The sequence below is a fragment of the Aotus nancymaae genome, unplaced genomic scaffold, assembly GCF_030222135.1.
Source record: "Aotus nancymaae isolate 86718 unplaced genomic scaffold, 86718_ANA_hifiasm-v0.15.2.pri h1tg000036l, whole genome shotgun sequence".
Classification (NCBI taxonomy): domain Eukaryota; kingdom Metazoa; phylum Chordata; class Mammalia; order Primates; family Aotidae; genus Aotus; species Aotus nancymaae.
In genome coordinates, this window is record NW_026988450.1 from 31102651 (window position 1) to 31125992 (window position 23342).

The 23342-nt window shown below is 38.1% G+C and overlaps 1 protein-coding gene across 5 annotated transcripts in view; it reads right to left on the reverse strand.

Moving 5' to 3' along the window:
* The window catches only part of LOC135278021 (integrator complex subunit 8-like), a 57321-nt gene that overhangs the window by 28595 nt on the left and 5384 nt on the right, over nt 1-23342 (reverse strand). For 2 of the 5 annotated variants that reach the window (XM_064384307.1, XM_064384306.1), the window contains exons 4-13: nt 23060-23111; nt 20444-20626; nt 18919-18957; nt 16716-16823; nt 14745-14900; nt 10997-11097; nt 10100-10241; nt 3578-3648; nt 3034-3209; nt 1775-1908 (exon numbers count right to left, since the gene is read on the reverse strand). In XM_064384307.1, the coding sequence (XP_064240377.1) occupies nt 1775-1908; nt 3034-3209; nt 3578-3648; nt 10100-10241; nt 10997-11097; nt 14745-14900; nt 16716-16823; nt 18919-18957; nt 20444-20626; nt 23060-23111 (1162 nt within the window). The other 3 variants (XM_064384310.1, XM_064384309.1, XM_064384308.1) reach the window with 3 other exon arrangements.

The following is a 23342-nucleotide window of genomic DNA, read 5'->3' on the forward strand; positions in this document are numbered from 1 at the left end:
ACTAAAGCAGGCAGTTAATCCCAGAATGTCCTATAATAACTATTATGCTATACTTGTACATCTTTAAAATTTTTGGTTTTTGCTTTTTGAGACAGAGTCTCACTCTGTTGCCCATGCTGGAGTGCAGTGGCGTGCTCTCTGCTCACTTCAACCTCTGCCTCCCAGATTCAAGTGATTCTCCTGCCTCAGCCTCCCAAGTAGCTGGAAATACAGGTGCACACCATCATGCCCGGCTAATTTTTGTTATTTTTAGTAGAGACAGGTTTCACCACATTGGCTAGGCTGGTCTTGAACTCCCGGCCTCAAGTGATCCACTCACCTCAGCTCCTCAGAGTGCTGGGATTACATGAATGAGCCACTGCATCTGCCCTCATCTTAAAGATTCACACTAATAAATAGCATCAATGCTTAAAAAAAAAAAGCCCAACTAATTTTTAGAGCAATTTTTTTCCTTTCTCTGTACTTGTATGTTTAAACCCTATTTTAAAAAATACAGGCTGGGCACAGTGGCTCATGCCTATAGTCCCAGCACTTTGGAAGGCTGAGTTGAGTGGATCACCTGAGGGTGAGAGCTTGAGACTTCCCTGGAGAAACTCGTCTCTACTAAAAAAAAAAATTAGCTGGGTATGGTGGCACATGCCTGTGATCCCAGCTACTTGGGAGGCTGAGGCAGGACAATCACTTGAACCTGAGAGGTGGATGCAGTGAGCTGAGACTGCGCCATTGCACACCAGCCTCGGCAACAAGAGCAAAACTCCGTCTCAAAAAAAAAAAAAAACCCCATATTTCTGGCTGCCTTTTTACTACATCTTCAGCAGGGGAGGAGTAAGTATATAGTTAGTTAGGAGCATTACCATATTGCTTTAATTTCTCCTGTATCTGTAGATTACTTCCTTTCTACCTTTAAGCTATATTCCACTGAAATGGTGCCTTAGAAACTACTTCGATTTGTACTTTCTATGCAGGAAAACTTTCTAATAAACAAACTCAGAAACAGGTAAATATATTAGCTGGGATGTTTTTAAAGGAACATTTAAAACCAAAAATGTTCTATAATGAAGTATTAATGAACTAATTCCAAACTGTAGGCTTTAGATTTCAAGAGGGTATTAAAAAACCAAAAATAAAATACCCTATACAACACACAGCATGTACTGGCTATAGACTGCATAAATAATATACCATTTACATATATTTACAATTATATTTAAAATGCAGCCAGACACGGTGGCTCATGTCTGTAATCCCAGCACTTTGGGAGACCAAGGCAGGCAGATCACTTGTGGTCAGGAGTTCAAGACCATCCTGGCCAACATGGTGAAACTCCATCTCTACTAAAAATATAAAAATTAGCTAGGCATGGTGACAGGTGCCTATAATCCCAGCTACCTAGCTACCTGGGAGGCTGAGGCAGGAGAATCACTTGAACCTGGGAGGCAGAGGTTGCAATAAACCAAGACAGCGCCACTGCACTCCAGCCTGGGTGACAAAGAGAGACTCCATCTCAAAAACAGAAACAAAATGCATGTAGATATTTTGTCAACAAATGGAAAATCTCATTTTTAGATGCTACTCAACGGTATCTTTTTGTTTCTGACATTTTCTACTTTCTCTGTCAATGGATGTTTAAAAATGCAATTATGGTCATGTGAAGGTCTTAAAACTGTTAAGCAAAAGAGGTCCTTGTTAAAAAGGTCAGGGAACAGCTTTTCTATTAAATTACCTAAAATACAAGGGCAATTTTCGTATCCGGTCTTGACAAAGGGTTTCTTACCTTATTAGACACTGTCCAGAATTGGCGCTCTGAAGTCATACCATGTAATTCAATTAAAATCTGTCTAATCCTCCAAGGATCCACTGACAATATAAGTTGATGCTCTAACTGACCAATGTTGATACTTGCTGAGGCTAAAACAAAGATTCATGTTTCAACAATTTAATTCAAAAATACAGCTATGAGAATGACAATTTAAATTATTATATCTATAAATTAAAAGCTGCTATCATCTTGAGAACTGATCATAGTGTATATTACATATTAACTTTATCCTCACATAGATAACCTAACACAACTTTGTTATATCTACATTTAGTAAGTGCATGCATTTTAAAAATAAAGATAACGAAAATATAAACAAGATAAAAATATTAAGTTCATGCAAAGCAACTATGTGGAATATATGAAAAGAGTTAACATATAGGTTCCTACTTTTGAACATAATATACTAACAAAAGTATTCATAAAATGCTAATTTTGAGTAATAAACATTAAGCATGTGTTTTCTGAGAGAGAAGGGGGCATGTTCTTCCCAGAGACCCAAAAATCATTACCAAAATCCCTAATTACAGCTCAGCTATCAGAGGCAGTCTTCAGTAATGCATTTCCAGCAGTTCTATATGTGTTAACCTTACTCTTTTCCTCTACAACTGGACATTCAACCAGTTTAAATCGAGTGAAGATCAAAGAAGCTAAAATTGTGCTTTTGTAAAACCAACCGAATTCTCTCTCATCTATACTAAATTTTGAAGTTTATGTTTCTTATTTTAAAATAGCATTGTATTTTCTGCTTGTATTTGTAAAGGCAAAAATGGAAAAAAACAAAAATCAAACAAATAAGCCAAAAATGGCAATACTGCCAAAGCAGTTCAGCCAGAAGAAACTAGCACAGTTATACAGACTGACATGCACGAACGTCTGTCCTCTTTTTGGTCCCAGCATCTCTCACCACTCCTCTCCCCATTTTTGTTGTTACCTGCATGAACATATTGGCAGCAGTGTTACCTTGGTCTATTCCCCCGGCTAAAATTTTTCATGTATCTAGGCCTGATTCTGCACTAATCATTGGGTCGGCCGAGCTCGCACATAACTGCTTATACAGAAATCTGATATGAAAGAGAGGTGAATTTCTATTAATTACCAACAAAAGTGTTAATTACAACAAATAAGAGAGAATCCTCAAATATGTTTCCATGGTAATTTGAATAGAGGGACAAAACATGCCAACATATTAGCTGGCAGACTGGAGAGCTAACCTGGGATATCATAAAATGAAGTTACAGGTTTAATGCACAGATTTACTCTAGGGGATCTCTTCCTCATCTGATCAACAAGTAGCTTTCGTTCTTCATCTTTCAACAATGTAATGAAAAGCTCATGTGAAGAAATCATGAAAACATACTGCAGATCTTCCAATCCCAGACACACATTCCTAGATCAGTAAGAAATATTGTAAAACAAAAAAGTGTATAATTTAGTTTGAGAAAAACAATCATACCAATGAACTTTAATAAGTCACTTAAAAAGGCAACATTACATAAACTGTATAATAATGTTTTGAAATAGATTTTAAAATTTCCCTTCGGTCCTTATTTAAAATTGTGATGTCAATGCCACAATATACAAAAAAGGTAACTATAAAATCCTAACATCTTACATGGCTACACAAATTTGAACTTAATGGGTTCTCAAACCCCAGTTACTGCCTGGTTGTAAGACACCCAAAACAAAAACAAAAGTAGTAACACACAGGACTAAGTTCACAGTTAAAAAAACAAAAAAGAAAATAAAGGTACTTACTTCAGAAAAGCAGCCATGTTTCCTTTCAAAGACTCTGAAGCTTTTTCTAAATTTATTGATCTTGAACATACCTAGGAATTTTAGTAATCTGCATTTGAATATACGTGCTTTAAAAAATGTAGATTATAATTTGAAAAGGTTAGATTTAAAAACAACTGAAGTTTTCTTTTGCAATCATATACCAGTGACAGATTTGGTTAAGTAACTTAACAGGAGATGAGACCAAGGAGTAAGAATCCATTAAAAAGGGGGAATGGAATCTGACCATTTTAATAACTGCAGGTGTATACACACAGTAAAGAATAACTTCGCTACCATGCTGTACAGTTCTCGCAGAATTTATCAAGTATGTTGCCAAATTATATTAAGTGATAAACCATAGAAATCAGTAGCTCCTGTCAGAAGAGCTGAATAAAAAAATTTTAAAAACAAAAAGAAAATGGTTGAAAAGAATGACTAATTTACCATGAAAATAGGATTCATGGTTCTATATTCATGAGTAGCTCATGAATAGTTAAAAAGATAACCAAAGTATAAAAAGTAAACAATGCAAACAAAGAAAAGAAACTAGTTATGGTTATATTAGTCATCTACAAATAATATTTTCATAATATTATTTTGAATTTATTCATTAGATGAGGATGCTTCCCCATGCATTATTCATAAGAAGCCAAAATAGTGTGAAAGTCCATAATCTCAAGAAATTGTTAAATATTTTCTACGGTGACACACACACATAAAATACAATGTTCATAGACGTAGTATTCACAGTTGCCAAAAAGTAGAAATAACCTTAAGTCTACCACCTAATGAATGAACACACAAAATCTATGGCACATTCATTCAATGAAGTATTATTCAGCCATAAAAAGGAATGAAGTACTGATACATGCTACAGTACTGAAAACATGCTAAGTGAATATTTCATAGTTCCATTTATATAAAATATCCAGAACAGACAAAACTATAGAGATAGAAAGTAGATTAGTAGCTGCCTCAGGTGGTGGGGGGCTGAGGGAAAACAAGGAGTGAGAGGTAACGAGTAAGAGATTATCTTTTTGGGGTGAAAAAAGTGAAGTGATAATTGCCCAACTCTAGGAATACACTAAAAAGCACTGACTTATACACTTAAAATGTGTGAACTGTATGGTATGCGAATTATATCTCAATGGAACCGTTTTAAAAAAAAAAAAAAAAAAAAAAAACAGGCCGGGCTTGGTAGGCACTTTGGGAGGTCGGGCACTTTGGGAGACCAAGTGGATCACCTGAGATCAACAGTTCAAGACTACCCTGGCTAACAGAGTGAACCTCATCTCTAATAAAAATACAAAAAAAATTAGCTGGGCGTGGTGGTGTGCGCCTGTAGTCAGCTACTCGGGGAGGCTGAGGCAAGAGAATCACTTGAACCTAGAAGGCGGATGTTGCCAAGTGAGCCAAGACCACACCACTGCTCTCCACCCTGGGCGAAAGAGGGACACTCAATCTCAAAAACACAAAAACAAAAAAAAGCCTAATATTTAAAAATTACTGTGTTGAAAAAAAAAATTTACTATATTCAAATACCATTTTCTGATTAACAAATTAACCTATCAGTAAATAACATCTGAGTATCTTGGAGTATATGAAATATACTTGCATTCTAATAATTTTGCTTCTTTGCTGCCACATGTAAGATATTATGGTGAATAATAAATATTTGAGTCTCCTTTTACAAAAGTTTATTCACATAATAAGATGCATTGTACATGTGTTATGGAATAATGTAGGGAGCATATGTTAACTTTTGTTAAGGAACAGATCATGTTATGTGAATTTCACTCACCTCAATTTTTAAAAAGAAAAACTCGAACTAGTGGGTATCTCTGTAGATGTTTTAATATTAAAAAGATAAATTCTGCCTGTAATCCCAGCACTTTGGGAGGCTGAGGCAGGCGGATCACGAGGTCAAGAGATCGAGACCATCCTGGCCAACATGGTGAAACCCTGCCTCTACCAAAAAAATACAAAAATCAGCTGAGCGTGGTGGTGTGTGCCTGTAGTCTCAGCTACTCAAGAGGCTGAGGCAGGAGAATCGCTTGAACCCGGGAGGCAGAGGTTGAAGTGAGCCGAGACTGTGCCACTGCACTCCAGCCTGGTGCCTGGAGACAGAGCAAGACTCTGTCTCAAAAAAAAAAAACATAAATTTTAATACTAATAAATTTTGATGAAGTGAACAGATCCTTAGAAAATGACTTCTTTTTTTTCCTTTTTTTCTTTCTACTTAAATTCTGGTGAGGTAGAAAATAACTTCTTAAAACTAAGTTTAGAAAAATGAGAATATAGCTCTATAATCACGGAGCAAAAACCTTCCCACAAAAAAGTTACCCAGGCCCAGGCTTTACTGATAATTCTACCCAAAACTGAAAGAAGCAATGACTTCATTTTTACACAAACTTTTCCAGACAATGAAAAAGACAGATGTCTCAACTTATTTACAGGACAAGTATGACCTTGACACCAGTATCAAAGGTAAGACAAGAAAGAAAAAAATAAGTGCACTGGCCAGGCGTGGTGGCTCACACCTGTAATCCTAGCACTTTGGGAGGCCGAAGTGGGAGGATCACTGGAGGTCAGGAGTTTGAAATCAGCCTGGCCAACACGGTGAAAACCCATCTCTACTAAAAATACAAAAAAAATTAGCCAGGCATGGTGGCGGGTGCCTGTAATCTCAGCTATTCTGGAGGTTGAGGCAGGAGAATCACTTGAACCTGGAGAAGGAGGTTGCAGTGAGCCAAGATCGCACCACTACACTCCAGCCTGGATGACAGAGTGAGACTCTATCTCAAAAAATAAAAAATTAAAACATGTGCATTAATCTCATACGTGAATATAGAAGAAAAAAACAAATATTAGCAAATCAAATCCAGCAATTTCTATTAAAAAAAAAAGATCATGACCTAGTTGGGTTTATTCCAGATGTGCAAACGTGTGTTAACACTTGAAAATCAATTATGCTTTATCACAATAACAGGTAAGAAGAGAGAAATTATGTGATCATTACAATAGACATAAAAAAAATTTATAGAATCTAAAAATAATTCATTATTTTAAAAACAGGATGTTCAGTGAACTAAGGAAAGAAGGAAACTTCCTTAATCAGATAAGGGATAGCTACAAGAAAAACCTACAATAAACATCATTCTAAATGGTGAAGTAGTGTAAGCTTTCCTTCTGAGACTGGGAGTGAGATGAGGCAGTTCACTATTCATACTTCTGGACACTGTAGGTAACAGCCAGCATGTTAAGTAAAAAGACATCAAAACTAAAAGGTTAGAAAAGGAATAAACAAAATGCATTTTTAACAGATGACTGACTGCATGCATAGAAAAATGAAATAATCCATACAATAATTAATGGAATTTTTAAAAGCTAAGCAAAGTTGTTGGATAGAAAACTATTAGAAAGTTCACTTATACTTCTATATCAATGCACAAACTATTTTCTTTTTTTTTTTTTTTTCTTGAGATGCAGTCTGGCTCTGTCATCCAGGCTGGAGTGCTGTGGCACAATCTCAGCCGACTGCAACCTCCACCTCCCTCCCAGGTTCAAGTGATTCTCCTTCCTCAGCCTCCTGAGGGCTGGGATTACAGGCACGCTCCACCATGCCCAGCTCATTTTTGCATTTTTTGTAGAGACAGGATTTCACCATGTTGGTCAGGCTGGACTTCAACTCCTGACCTTGTGATCCACCCACCTCGGCCTCCCAAAGTGCTGGGATTACACGCGTGAGCCACTGAGCTCGGCTGCATAAGCTATTTTCAAGTCTACGTTTAAAGAACTATGAAAAAAAAATTTAAGACTTCTATGTAAAAATTAGAAAGCTCTAAAGGACACTAAAGACTACCTAAAAAGAAATCAAGAGCCATACCCATTCATGGATTAGGACATCCAATAATGTAAAGATGTAAATTCTTAGGGGGTCTCCCTGAGCATACTTTGGCTTGGGAGGCTGTCCATTAATTTTATTATAAAAAAAGAAGCTTAAAAAAAAAAGACATCCTTTCTTTCCAAACTCGGTTCTAAATTTAATGTAGTTGCAAACAAAAATTCAACAGATTTGTGAAACTTGACAATCTGAGTCTAATGTATACACATAAAAATACAAAGGACAAGAACGACCAATATGACCTTGAAAACAAGGTAGAAGAACTTGCTCTCGATGGTATCAGGACATAGACATAATGAGGTACGGACAGACAAATAGCAAAGTGGTACAAAACGGCTCAGAAACAGACCCATACACGTATAGACACTTGGCATAGGATAGAGATGGCCCTAGAGATTGGTGGAAAAGATTAACCTTTCAATAAATGGTGCTGGAACACTCCCTACTTCACCCTACTTCACACAAAAGCAACTGTAGGTTGATTAAAGACCTAAATGTGAAAGGAAGGCTACGCTATAAAACTTTTAGAAGATATAACACAGAAGAAAATCTTCATGACATGATAGAAAAAAAGCTTTCTTAAACGAGACACAGAAATCACTGTCATAAAGGAAAAATATGGTAAATTTGATATTATACTTTGGAACAATACAAAGAAAATTAAGCTGGGTGTGGTGGCTCATGCCTGTAATCCCAGGACTTTGGGAAGCCGAGGTGGGTGGATCATTCAGGAGTTTGAGACCAGCTTGGGTAACATGATGAAACCTCATCTTTACCAAAAATACAAAATATGAGCCAGGCATGGTGGCACGCACCTGCAGTCCCAGCTACTCAGGAGGCTGAGGTGGGAGGATGGCTTGAACCCAGGAGTTGGAGGTTACAGTGTGCTGAGATCGAATCACTGTACTCCAACCTGGGTGAAACAGTGAGATCCTGTCTCAGAATAAGAGAGAGAGAACTAAAAGACAAACGCAGAGAAGATACCTGCAATATTTAAAATTGGTTAAAAAAAAAAAACAAAAAAACAAAAAAAAAATCTACTTCCAGAAAAAAAGACAGACAATCTAATAGAAAAATGAGACATAACACAGCTGGGTGCAGCAGCTGATTCCTGTAATCCCAGCACTTTCGGAGGCCAAGGCAGGAGGATCACTTGAGGTCAGGAGTTCGAGGCCAGCCTGGCCAACATGGCGAAACCTGTCTCTACTACAAATACAAAAATTAGCCAGGCATGGCGGCACATGCCTGTAATCCCAGCTACTTGGGAGGCTGAGGCCTGAGAACTGCTTCAACCTGGGAGGCAGAGGTTGCAGCGAGCTGAGATCAAGCCATTGTACTTCAACCTGGGCGACAAGAGCAGAACTCTGTCTCAAAAAAAAGAAAAAAAAAAAACAAAAGAGGCATAACACTTGGAAAAGGTACCTCAAAAAACAAAATCCATGAGTAAAAACTAAATGAAGCGTTGTAGAAATGAAAACCTCAATGAGGTACTGTTAGAAAACCACCTCACAGGTGATCTGACAATAGCAAATGTTAACAAGGATACTGAACGATGAGAACACTCAGGCATGCTGGTGGTACAAACCACTTAGATATTAAAGAATAATGCTGCAGATATATTTTTCCCTAGGTATATAATGTAAACTGGTGCATATGTGCACCTAGATACATGTACAAGTATGTTCCAAGCAGCAAAAACTATAAACACAAATATTCATCATCGTATGTGTATACAGCCATAAACTATAAAAAACACAAATGTCTCCCATCATGATAATGAAGAAACTGTGGCGTGGTCCATATAATATTCTAACATCTTAAAGCAATGAAAAAAATTGTGTTTATATACAACTTGAATAAATCTCACAAATATAACGTTTAGTGAAAGAACATAAAGAGCACATATTGTATGATTCCATTTATATGAAGTTCAAAACAGGCAAATTAAAGATTGTTCTTTCAGGATGCATACAGAGGGGATACAACTGAAAAGAAAGCAAGAAAATGATGATCACAGAAGTCCAGGGCAGTGGCTGCCTCAAGGGAAGGCAGAGGAGGTTGTAAAGACCACAACAAACGCTTCTAGAGAGCTGGCAACACTGTATCTTTGGAAGTGGTATTACCTGTGCTTTATATATTTCTCTCAACGTCTGTAACATTAAGACTGTAAAGACAGAGGTAGAGTGATGCAGCAGAAACACAGACCCCACAGCACACAGGAGAGACTAGAGGTTTGATTTGGGAGTTCTTAGTAAACAGCTGATGAAACAAATGAGTGAAGCTTTGGAAGTGAATAAAAAATGAGTAAGCCAAAGATAAAAGTTCTATAAACAGAAACACTAAAGGAAGAGCAAAGAAGAAGTCAATGAAAGACTGAGGAGAATCCAATAAAGATTCTGAAGAAACATGGGGGAGAACTAGAAAAAGAGTTACAGTAGAAGACAAGGCGGAACAGCATAATCTGTCACAAGTGCCAACTGTCGAACACAGAAAGGCAGGGCAGACAGAAACAAAGGCACTGGATTTGGCAATTAAGAGGTTACTGGTAAGCTTAAAGCAAATTATAAATCAAAAGGGAAAAGAAAAACATGTCCTACCTCAAGAAGAAAGTCTATTTTCTCTTTATGAGGTCTAAGAAATAGCTGGTTGAATTGAACACTAATTGTTCTGCCTTCCAGTATATCACAGACTGTATTACAGGCACACACTTTAAAACAGATTTCATCTAGAGCTTCATTTCTGTAGAACACAAAAGTACATCAACTAGCGTTATTTTTTGTGTAAAAGAAAAGTGTATATTACAAAATTATATTCACAAGAATGAGCCATTTGTTTTTGAGAGGTAAAATTTTAGAATATTCAAGCAATTCAAGCATACTAATAAATATATACCAAATCGTGGGGAGAAAGCAAGCAGACAGGCTTTGAATTTATCAAGGGACAATTTAGTTACATATCAGGCAACAGAATGAAATTCTGCTATACATAATTTTTCCCCCAAGCATTTTTTTTTTTTTTTGAGACAGACTCTTGCTTTGTCACCCAGGCTGGAGTCCAGTAGTGCAATCTCAGCTCACAGCAACCTCCACCTCTTGGGTTCAAGCAATTCTTGTGCCTCAGCCTCCTGAGTAACTGGGACTACAGGTGTGCACCACCACACCCAGCTAATTTTTATATTTTTTGGTAGAGACAGGGTTTCACCATGTTGGTCAGGCTGAACTCCTGACCTCAACTGATCCACCCACCTCGGCCTCTCAAAGTGTTAGGATTACAGGCATGAGCCACGGCGCCTGGCCCCTCCAAGCACTTTTAGAATGGACTAGATAGAGGAACACCAGAGTGGCTCCTCTGGCTATGTTTATTTCCCATATATTAACAACATGAAAATAATGTCAGAGTCATAAAAGTAATTCGAAGGTGTGGTTCTAATAAGCCAGAATGCATTGCTATTTTATTCAAAAACCACAAAGTAATTTTTCAACTTACTCACTTACCCCTGTTGAGCTTTCTGAAAGAGTTCTCTTAGTACTGACTGTCGGAACTGGACAGGTAAACTCAAAGTGAAGTTGTCTTCAATGAAAATCTGTATTACCTCCTAGAACACATACAAAAAGTTGCACCCACTTCAAAAAATCATGGCAAAGTTTTGTTTTTGTTTTGTTTTTTACTTTAAACAAGTCTTTCTATAATGGAAAATACAAGTTGAAAAAAAATCACAGAAATATCTTACCTTTTCTTCCTAAATTCTAAAATTTGGTTAAGGGCAAAAACAGCCCTGCTACCCCTTTTTTAAAATTGAAGATCACAAACCAAAAATTAGAGGTAAGAAAAGAATCAATCAGTAAGGGGCAATTCAGCTATGTTATCGGAAAAAAATTTTAGGCTGGGCATGGTGCATCACGCCTGTAATCCCAGCACTTTGGGAGGCCAAGGCAGGTGGATCATGAGGTCAGGAATTCAAGACCAGCCAGGCCAACATGGTGAAACCCTGTCCCTAATGAAAATACAAAAATTAGCTGGGTGTCGTGGCGTGTGCCTATAATCACAGCTACTCTCAAACCCAGGAGGCAGAGGCTGCATTGGGCCGAGATCGAGCCACTGTACTCCAGACTGGGCGACAGAGCAAGACCCCATCTCAAAAAAAAAAAAAAAAAAAAAAAAAAAAAAAAATCTCTACTTTAAACACAAGTTCGTAAGACAAAGTAAAAAATACTAATTAACAGCTGGGCATGGTAGCTCATGCCTGTAATCCCAGCACTTTGGGAGGCCCAGGTGGGTGGATCACCTGAGGTCAGGAGTAAGACCAGCCTGACCAATATGGTGAAACCCCATCTTTTTTTTTTTTTTTTTTGAGACGGAGTTTCCCTCGTTACCCAGGCCGGAGTGCAATGGCGAGATCTCGGCTCACTGCAACCTCCACCTCCTGGGTTCAAGCAATTCTCCTGCCTCAGCCTCCCGAGTAGCTGGGACGACAGGCATGCGCCACCACATCCAGCTAATTTTCGTATTTTTAGTAGAGACAGGGTTTCACCATGTTGACCAGGATGGTCTCGATCTTTTGACCTCGTGATCCACCTGCCTCAGCCTCCCAAAGTGCTGGGATTATAGGCATGAGCCACTGCGCCCAGCCCCCATCTCTTAAAAAAATTATAATAATTTAAAAATTCAGCTGAAAACATATGCTAAGAAGTGATTCTAATAAATTTAAATGATTTAAAATATATTATCTGTAGACTACAAAAAAATACCCATTGTTACAGACTTTTTCTCAGCTCCTTCTCAAGCAACGGAAGAGTAGGAAAGAAAGAAGGGGTGCTAGGGAGAGAAGGGGGAAGGGAGATTTCTGAAAATGAAGCTAATCAGCCACTACCAGGAAAGTACTGACAAAAGTGGTTTCAAAACTATGGAGCAAGCACCAGCTTCACCTCCGTAACAAAACACAAGCAAGGCAGAGCTCTACAGGAGCAACACAGCAGCTTCCCAAATGTGAGAAGACACAGCTGTTACAGCTGCTCAACTACGACTTCATCAGCACTAAACAAAACTCACATCGTTGATAAAAACACAAGCCCATTCGAGAAATACAATTTCTAAGATACTCCTGCATGTGTAAGGGATGAATCTCAGAGTTGCCACAAAACTGTTATTGCCCCCTTCTTAGCTACCCATTACACTATTTTCTGATTTACGTATTTTGGAACTTTATTACAGTCACAGTGACATGTGCCTATCCCTGGGTGATATTCCTAAGGTCTCATTGGCACAGGTCTTACCACTCCAGTGAGGCTTTTTTGTTTTGTTGGGTTTTTCTTTCGTTTCATTTTTTTATTTTTATTTTTTTTATTTTTTATTGCATTTTAGGTTTTGGGGTACATGTGAAAAACATGCAAGGTTGTTGCATAGGTGCATACGTGGCAGTGTGATTTGCTGCCTTCCTCCCCTTCACCTCTATCTGGCATTTCTCCCCATGCTATCCCTCCCCAACTCCCCACCCCCCTCTATCCCCCACAACAGACCCCAGTGTATAGTGCTCCCCTCCCTGTGTCCATGTGTTCTCATTGTTCAACACCCGCCTATGAGTGAGAACATGTGGTGTTTGATTTTCTGTTCTTGTGTCAGTTTGCTGAGAATGATGGTTTCCAGGTTCATCCACGTCCCTACAAAGGACGCGAACTCATCGTTTTTGATGGCTGCATAATATTCCATGGTGTATATGTGCCACATTTTTCCTGTCCAGTCTATCATCGATGGGCATTTGGGTTGGTTCCAGGTCTTTGCTATTGTAAACTGTGCTGCAATGAACATTCGTGTGCATGTGCCCTTATAGTAGAACGATTTATAATCCTTTGGATATATACCCAGTAATGGGATTGCTGGGTCAAATGGAATTTCTATTTCTAGGTCCTTGAGGAATCGCCACACTGTTTTCCACAGTGGTTGAACTAATTTACACTCCCACCCATTTTTGAGGCAGGGTCTTGCTCTGTCACCCAGGCTGGAGTACATTGGTGCTATCACAGCTCACTGCAACCCTGAACTCCTGGGCTCAAGCGATCCTCCTGCCTTGGCCTCCCAAGTGCTAGGATTACAGGTGTGAGCGACCACATCCAGCCAACTTGTTAAAGAATCTGTATTTTATGATAATTGACCTCACCCTTCATAAACCTTCACTAAGGAGATATAACTGAAAGCTCTCTAGTCTTTATTAAATTCACTTGTATATGTATAATTAAACTTCAAGAAAGTTTAATTTTCTTTCCTAGAACAAAGCAATACTTTTTTTAAAAAAGGGCCAAAAATAGGGGAAAGAAGTGCCATCTTGTTTTCTCTCTTCCTCTATTTTCTGTGAAAAACAAAAAATCCCCTAGATAAGAAAACTATAAAGCTGGAATAATACCCAATTGGAGACACAAAACTAAAAGTCAGTTATGGCTTTGTCGTTTCATGATTCCTATTTTGAGTTAAACAACATGAACGAATGCACTGTTTCTTCTTTAGAATGCATTCCAACAAAGACTTTAAAAGCATAATTCTAATTCCCAGCGATTTTCATAATAAAACTGAAGATAAACACCAAGAGGTGGGGGAAGGGAGGCAACAAAAGTCTCAAACGACTCATAAAGGCCTTTTCATGAACCAAACTGAGATGGTGAGTAGGCTCAAGGGCAGGCGGGCTCTGTCTGTAACAGACCATCCAAACCCACCAGAACTGCCATGTTCGCTGTGCTCCCTTTCTCCTTCAGTCTTCTTATTTGGAAGGGCTAATAAAGCTGGGCTACAAGCCATACATCCAAAAGACACGAGACTTAATGTTTTGTAAAACTAAAAGCTATTAATATATTAGCAGCCAACAATCCCAGCTGCTAAATAAACACACACAACTAAAGGCTGTCTACCTGCAATTTTTTAATGTTAAAAGTTCTGCTTACAAGTATTTCTTACAGAATGTATTTAAAATAGGCAAACTTTATACTTTTAAGAAAAGATAGTAACAATGAAAAACTAACATCTGTGTAATGCTTTGCCTTAGAAATTACGAACTATAACTTCTCACTAGATTTTCCTAAGAATCTCAGGAAATGGGATAATTATTACCATTATATTACAGGCAGGTCTGACAGTGTAAATGACTTGCCCCAAGTCGCGTAACTGGTAAACTGGTGGCGCCAGGATTTGAACTTAGTTTTGTCTGGCTTCCAAAACTTTTCAACTACACCAGCGCATCCCCCTTATAAATCTTACCTGATAGCTGCCAGATCTCAAACAAATATGGACTTGACTATATGGAGTCAATTGTTGAGACGTACTATCAGAAGGAGGTACAAGAACATCACACGCTTGACAATAGCCAGCTAACCGCTTCTCATCTATGGTACAATGAAGAGATAATGAACCTATCTGTAAAGTAAGAGGTATACACCATTATCCACTCATGTAATATGAACAATAGTCTAGCACCACCTTAGCATGTTTTAACAGTACACGGAAATGCTAATAAATTGCTAATGAAAAGGAAATGCTCATGAAAAATTCAAAATTGGAGGAACCAAAAAACAAAAAGATTAAAGGCTTAGAACAGGGGTCAAAAAACTGTTGCTATAGGCCAAATCCAGCCTATAGTCTGTTTTTGTTTGTCCTTGGAGCTAAGAACAATTTCTGTGGGCTATAAACTACTCAAAGGGGACAAAAAAATACTAAGAATATGCAATAGAGACTGAATGTGGCCCAGAAAGCCTGGAATATTTAGTAGCTGGCCCTTTACAAAGAAAGTTTGCTGAAGCTTGGTTTAGCGTTTTCAGGCCAATATACAAAGGTGGACACCGTTATCATACCAAGCAGGTATGACAAGACATTAGCAAAGAACAAATGGTGTTAAAATTAAAGACAAGCTTAAAGGATTTAAAAGACATATACCAGACAGAGATTTAAAGGAGAGAGCAGGCTGGGCAAGGTGGCTCACGCCTGTAATCCCAGCACTTTGGAAGGCTGAGGCGGAGAGATCACAAAGTCAGGAGATCAAGGCCATCCTAGCCAACATGGTGAAACCCTGTCTCTACTAAAAAGACAAAAATTAGCTAGGTGTGATGGCATGTCCCTGTAATCCCAGCTACTCAGGAGGCTGAGGCAGGAGAATCGCTTGAACCAGGGAGTTGGAGGTTGCAGTGAGCCAAGATCATGCCACTGCATTCCAGCCTGGCAACAGAGTAAGACTCCGTCTCCAAAAAAAAAAAAAAAGGAGAGAGCAAAGAAAACATAATCATCACTCAATTGGAAAGAACAGAAATGCTTTTACCCAGAGAATTCAAAAAAAAAGTTTGAAAAAAATATGAAAGTTTCAAATTATTGTATCTGAAATGCCACAAAATTAGAAACCTGATGTATTTCCTAGGCAAAGTAAAATGGGGATTTCTAGTGGGTCTAGCTAGAATAACGAAAGCATTTAAACCTCTAGGGCATTTAATCAATATCTCTACTAAGGACAGCAGAGATTGAAGCGGGAATTTTTCCAGGCACCAGGCATACAAAAACCTAGTTGTACACTTCACAATTCAGTCATCTGAATCATAAAAATAAAAACACAAATCATAAACACAGTAAAAATGTTTACTCATGTTAGGAATTAATGAAAGGCAAGTTTATAAAAGACACCATATTTCACTCAAGTTAGAAAAAAAAAATTTTTTTTTAAACACTCACTAACTGAAGTGCCCTGAGAGAAATGTACCTGGAAAGTAATTTGGTTTGATAAATTATAGCCTCGAAAAAAATTAAATAACCACTGACATGGTAATGCTTGTAGAAACTTATAAGTATCTGAAATCTGAAGAAAAATTTAGGCTTGAAGATACAAATATCGCAGCTTTATAATAAACAACCTAACCGCCCAAGCATAAGGGAAATGAAGTCAGAGTACTTCCACATGATACATTCAGAATGCCTAGTCAAAGATTTAAGCAAGATACAGAATATTTACAATGAGCTTAACTGTACAAAAACATATAACTACAAAAAAAATGGGAAGAAAATATATTAGATTTGGAAAAGGGGTTATTTTCAGGCTATATTACTACAAATTTTTTAAAACCAGTTTTAGCACTTTCTTGAACATTACAAATAATGAACACATTTTTATTATCCCAAAAATCAAAGCCAAAAAAATGTATAGATGTTTTAAAGAACTGCATATTAAGTGCCTATTATGACTGGATTTACCTCTGCAATTAGTTCTTTGGTTCTAAAAAATTTTTCCCTGGCATTTTCATAAACAGCTGAATTTGTGGAGCCTTGCTGGAAGTATGCTGCACCCAAATCATAGCACACCTGAAATAATAATAAACACCAATTTGCTTAATAATTTCTCAGGTACTTAAGAGCTGACAGAACCAAAATTCTCTTTATCTCAGGAAAACAAAGAAAAAAAGACACAGAAAAACACATATTCCAAGGAGCGGTGCTACCGTCAATGTTCTTAGTCACAAGCAACATAAACCAATTCTGGTCAATTTAAGCAGAAAACCAATTTACTGAGATTTCAGGTTGCCTACAGAATTGTTAGAAAGGCTAAAGAATCTGACTAGAAAAAAAGGCAAGAGAGGCATGCAGTCAAGATGAGAGCCAACACTGGTCTAATGAAGACACCACTGCAGACAATCTCAACACAAGATTCCACAGCTCCTGTCACCTGTAGCCACCAGGAGCAGACCCTGAAAGCAGCAGCTCCATTCCCGCAAGCGCTGCCCCTGGAAACCAGATTTTACTGTCACTGTTGCCGCTACGTACCACCACAATGGATTCTCCACCGCCCTCAATGCTATGACTTACTAGGACTAGCTCCCGATTCAGTCTAAAAGAAGCGTACCCATCTGTTTTGTAAAACTGATGTGATATGCCTGCCCTTGAGTCAGATGAGGCTAGAGAAAGCTAGTACTGGAGTTTTCAGTTTATTTCATAAGAAGCAGGCTCTGCCTCCTACAAGTCTGAAAAGATCGGAAATTCTTCTAATACAGGAGAGGGAAAAAAAAGCTGGGGAGCCCCTCAAAAGTGAAGGTGGTACACATCTAACATAACATACTGGTTAAATTAAGAAATCTAAACTAGAAAACTTTTCCAGTCGTATGTTTCTATGACAGAAGTTGTATGTAAGATGTGGACAACAGGCAAAAAAGAAAAGAATTTATGATGTTTTTCCAAAAGCTTTCTTAGATTGACACCTGGAATTACCAAATGCAAAACTCAAAAAAGACTCAGATTATTTAGTTCAACTTGGCCATTTTATGGATAAGAATACAAAGGCCCAGAAAGTGACGTGAAAAGCACACAAGTAGTGGCAGAGCCCATGTTTGAACTCAGATTCCTAAACTCCTCAAATTTATTCTACACATGGCTGACGGATCAAGTCTTCTTAATCTGACTGACTTAAAAAGTCTTTGCCAGGTGAGGTGGCTCATGCCTGTAATCCCAGTACTTTGGGAGGCCAAGGCGAGTGGAGGTCAAGAGATGGAAACCATCCTGGCCAACATGGTGAAGCCCTGTCTCTACTAAAAATACAAAAATTAATGGGGCATGGTGGTGCACATCTGTAGTCCCAGCTACTCAGGAGGCTGAGGCAGGACAATCGCTTGAACTCAGAAGGCAAAGGTTGCAGTGAGCCGATATTATGACACTGCACTCCACCCTGGCGACAGAGTGAGACTCTGTCTCAAAAAAAAAAAAAAACGAAAAACAAAGTCTTCAATTATTCCCCAAAACAGAAGAAAGTTCAAACTTCTTCCCCTGCTATGTAAGGAGCTCTGAATCTGGCCTAATCTCTCTTCCTAAACCTCTCTACCGTACTCTTATTTTAATGATACCAGTCTTCTCAATTCCCTATTCACACAAGATCCTAGAAATAAGCTTCATTCCACATCCCTTACTCCTTTTATATCACCAAACCAACCTCTGGCAACAGATACTTACTCCTCTTCCAAACTTCTACGCCATAATCATGCCTGGTGTTCATCATGAAACCACTCTTTAGCGATAGCTTTATTAATATGGTTCTGTGCAATTCAACGAATCCAGGTTAATTCTTTTTAGCCTCTACAACATTGCTTTACACTATTTAGACCACACTACATGTTTGGCTGATTTTTTCTTTTCTCGTTCTTTTTTTTTTTTTACGGCAACCTCCTCCTCCTGGGTTCAAGCAATTCTCCTGCCTCAGCATCTCGAGTAGCTGGGATTACAGCTAATTTTTGTATTTGTTGTAGAGACAGGATTTCACCACATTAGCCAGGCTGGTCTCAAAACTCCTAACCTCAGGTGATCTGCCCGCCTCGGCCTCCCTTGGCTGATTTTCGTTCTAGAGAGTTCATCCTATCTGGAGTAAATGGATGCTAAAAGAGCAAAAAAAACACACACACACACGCATACTTACTATAGTTATGTATAAGTCTGCTTTCCAGGCAAAGATGGACTGCAAAATACCAAAAAGATATTTTCAAGTATTACTCTAGTAACTGACTAGCCACTACAATGAGTTTAGTAGTGGTCAATAGGTGGTCAATAGATTTATTATAAAAACAAAATAAAACCTGATAATGAAGCTGCCCTGAAGGGCAGTAAGACCTGGTTTTATTGGGGAAAAAAATAACAATTTTTCTTTTAAGTCTCAGGTAAATTTTAATAAAGAACCTACTTTAAATATTATCATGCCAGGAAATGAGTGTTACCATCAATTTGCCTTTCAAAAAACAGGAACTGTCACTCAGCTATGCAAGTAAAAGAACAGTTGATAGTTTACCTAGCACATATAGATGTTTTACAGAAGTTTTGTTTTCAGGTTGTATCATCCACCATATTGTGAAAATCAGAAGTGTTATCAACAACTTTTAAACAAGTTTTGAAAGATCATGAGAAACTATGCACCAGTAACACTACTATATGCAAGGTTCATCAGTGATTTTAAAAGGTTACCACCAAGTATCCTGTAATCCCAGTACTTTGGGGGGCTGAGGTGGGAGGATCCCTTGAGCCCAGGAGTTCGAGACCAGCCTGGGCAACATAGGGAGACTCTATAAATAATTAAAAATTTAAAGAAAAAAAGGTTACCAAGTCTCAATACTTCATTACTCCTACTCCTGCTGTAAACTGCAGCTAATCAGGCCTTAAATAAATGCTTACCTTCAGCTCTGGAAACAGCTCATCTATACAGACGCCTTCCCAAAACTGTCATAACTATTTTTACACCTTTCCAGAAAAGGAATTAGTGATAAAGAAGCCATGCCAACTCATACAACTGAAGAAAGAGAATACAATTTAGAAGGCATGATTCTAGTAGCACTCTCTAGGAAATTGCTGAATACTTTAATATCTCTATTTTACTCAAGGTTCTATTCTAGAAAGTAAGACACAGAACATTAAAAAAAAAAAAAAAAAAAAGAGATGTCAAAGAGTTTATAATCCAGCAGGGAAAAAAGAAGACATAAACACATAAAGTAATATCCGACAATAAGCATCAACTGAAAGCTGTGAAATGAATGAGGGGCCCAGAGTTAGAGAAAGTGGGCAAACTTAAGATCCCTGAAAAGCTACACAGTGTCTCCTGAGGTCTAGATTTTTCAAAGTCCAGCACGTTATTAGTTTTCATTTTCTTTTGTTCTGATTACATTTCTCATATGAATGAACTGCAAATCAATTATATATAACCGTATTCTCGGTACTTAAACTCTGTCTCCTAAATACAATCAGGAAACTATTTTAGAGACAATAGATCACATAAAATTTCCCTTCCATTTCTTTCAGAAAAATGTCAAATCTTATAAATGTATAAAAACAATGCAGCTTTAATAGCATCTTAAGAGACAAAAGCAGAAATAAATTCTAATTAAAAATAGGAGGATAACCTCATATAAGATTTTCCAAAAAAACTGCTATACATTAATTAAATATCAAACGAATACCTGGCACTGCATTTCTTCGGTTCTGACTTTCGATCCAGCAGTAGAACTCTCAGTTTCTCCATTTACCATGCCTGGTTCCATGGCCAATAAATCTAGAGTTCTCATCGTATGGACATAAAGATCCTTGTTTAATTTTAGGGCTGCCTCTAGTACCAAAATAGAATCAGCAGCTTGTTCTTTCAGCTACAAAAATCAATAAACAAATTAAAATACAAAAATAGCAATTGATTATACTAACCAAAAGTATGTATAGTATATTTAGTAGCTCAGTGCACTAAGCTATTAAAACAAATTTAACACAGCAAGAGTACAATTAAATTTGTTGTAATAAAGTTACCTTAAAACAAAGAAAATAAGTTCCTACTGTGAGATTAGAAAATATGAAAAACAGGAAAGACTAGTATATTTTTTTCTGTAGAAAAGTTAATGCTTTAGGCTAGGTGCAGTGGCTCATACCTGTAATCCCGACACCTTGGGAGACCAAGCAAGGTAGGAGGATCATTTGAGGCCAGGAGTTCGAGACCCGCCTAGCCAAAGTGGAGAAATTCCGTTTCAACTAAAACTACAAAAATTAGCTGGGCGTGCTAATGCACATTTGTAATCCCAGCTACTTGGGAGGCTGAGGCACGAGAATTGCTCGAACCCAAGAGGCAGAGGTTGCAGTGAGCTAAGATTGTGCCACTGTACTCCAGCCTGGTGACAGAATAATTCTCTGTCTAAAAAAGAAAGAAAAGCTAATGCTTTGAAGATTTAGCTGGACACAGTGGCTCATGTATGTAATCCCAGCACTTTGGGGGTCTGAGGTGGGTGAATCGCTTGAGTCCAGAAGTTTGAGACCTGACTGAACAACATGGCAAAATCCCATCTCTACAAAAAATACAAAAATTAGCCAAATGTGGTGGCACATGCCTGTAGTCCCAGATACTGAGAACACTGAGGTGGGAGGATCGCTTGAGGCCAGGAGGTGGAGGCCGCAATGAGCCAAGATCAGGCCACTGCACTCCAGCCTGGGCAACAGAGTCAGACTCTGTCTAACAAAGATTTGCACTATTCCACTTGATTTATTCAAGAAATGTCTGTGTGCTTCAACATGCCAGTCATTTTATTAGGAACTAGATAACAAAACTTCCACATTCCAAAATAATAGAGCATATTTGCTATACAAGCAAATACAGATCGTTTCTTACCTTTCTCTCTCCTTGCCCAGCCCCTACACCTCACATGGTAATCTGGAACACTGTAGGTGTTAATTACAGAGATCATTTCTAAATTATAGAAACTCTCAGGTTTCTAATTTTCCATTACGTAGATCAATTTAAAAATAACTGCTAGGCCCGGTGCCGTGGCTCACGCCTATAATTCCAACACTTTGGGAGGCCGAGGCAAGCAGATCACTTGAGGTCAGGTGTTCGAGACCAGCCTGGCCAACAGAGTAAAACCCCATCTCTACTAAAAATACAAAAAATTAGCTGGGCGTGGTGGCACAGGCCTATAGTCCCAGCTACTCGGGAGGCTGAGGCTGGAGAATTGCTTCAACCAGGGAGGCAGAGGTTGCAGTGAGCCAAGATCACATCACTGTCACTCCAGCCTGGGCGACAGAGCAATACGCTATCTCAAAAAAAAAAAAATTAAAATTAAAATTAAAAGCGGCTATAACTTATTATAAAAGTAATTTTTAAAATATAAAGTACACATGTTTGTCATAGAGTTTTTGGAAAACACAAAAGAATATAAAGACATCACCTGTAAAATCAGTTTCTCATATCGACTAATGTATCATGAAATAGTCAATTTTTAAAATATAAAGTATACATGTTTGTCATAGTTTTTGAAAAATACAAAAGATATAATAAAGACATCATCTGTCAAATCAGTTTCTCATATCAACTAATGTATCATGAAATTTACAAATAGCGGTACTCTACTATTAGAATTGAAAGTCTATGTGTGATTTAGAATAATACCTATATCCTAATAGTAAAAACCTTAATGTCACTGCACTTAAGACCTTCTCAACTCTTGCGTCCCCCCAGATTAGAAAATGCATCTCTGAGGTCCCCAACCCCTAGGCCACGTACTGGTACCAGGAACCAGGCTGCACAGCAGGAAGTGAGGAGCAGGTAAGCAAGAGAAGCTTCATCTGTATTCACAGCCGCTCCCCATCGCTCACATTATAGCCTGAGCAACAACTCCTATCAGATCAATGGGGTCATCAGATTCTCATCAGAGCACAACCCTATCGTGAACTACACGATAGGTGTGAGAGATCCATGTTGCACGCTACTTGTGAGAATTAATGACTGATGAGCTGTCACTGATTCCCACCAGCCCCAGATGGAACCACCTAGCTGTAGGAAAACAAGTTCAGGGTTTCCACTGATTCTAAGTGAGCTGGATAATTATTTCCTTATATATTACAATGTAATAATAATGGAAATAAAGTGCACAATAAATGTAATGTGTTTGAATCATCCTGAAACCACCCCCACCCCGCCCCCCATTCAGTTTCCTGGAAATTGTCTTCCCCAAAACCAGTCCCTGGTGCCAAAAAGGTTGGGGACTGCTGCTCTAAAGTTGTTCCTGAAATGTTACCGTGTAACGGATGCCAGTACATACCACTTTCAGAATGTTTTCCGTTAGCTCTTTTTCCTGTTGCATTTGATTCATACTAAAGAAAAACAATTGAAAACAAAAGTATTAAAAGTTACTCTCAAGACTAAAAAAAAATCTAAAGAGCATCATTCTTGAAAGTCAGGTTCAGTTTAAATAAGACTGTTTTTAATGTTATTTATTTTCATGTCTGGAAAAACACCTCAACTATTATGATGCTCATTAACTTACCAGTATTTTCTCATTTACTTTGTTTGGGTTTTCTGCTTTTCAGATGGGGTCTGCCTGT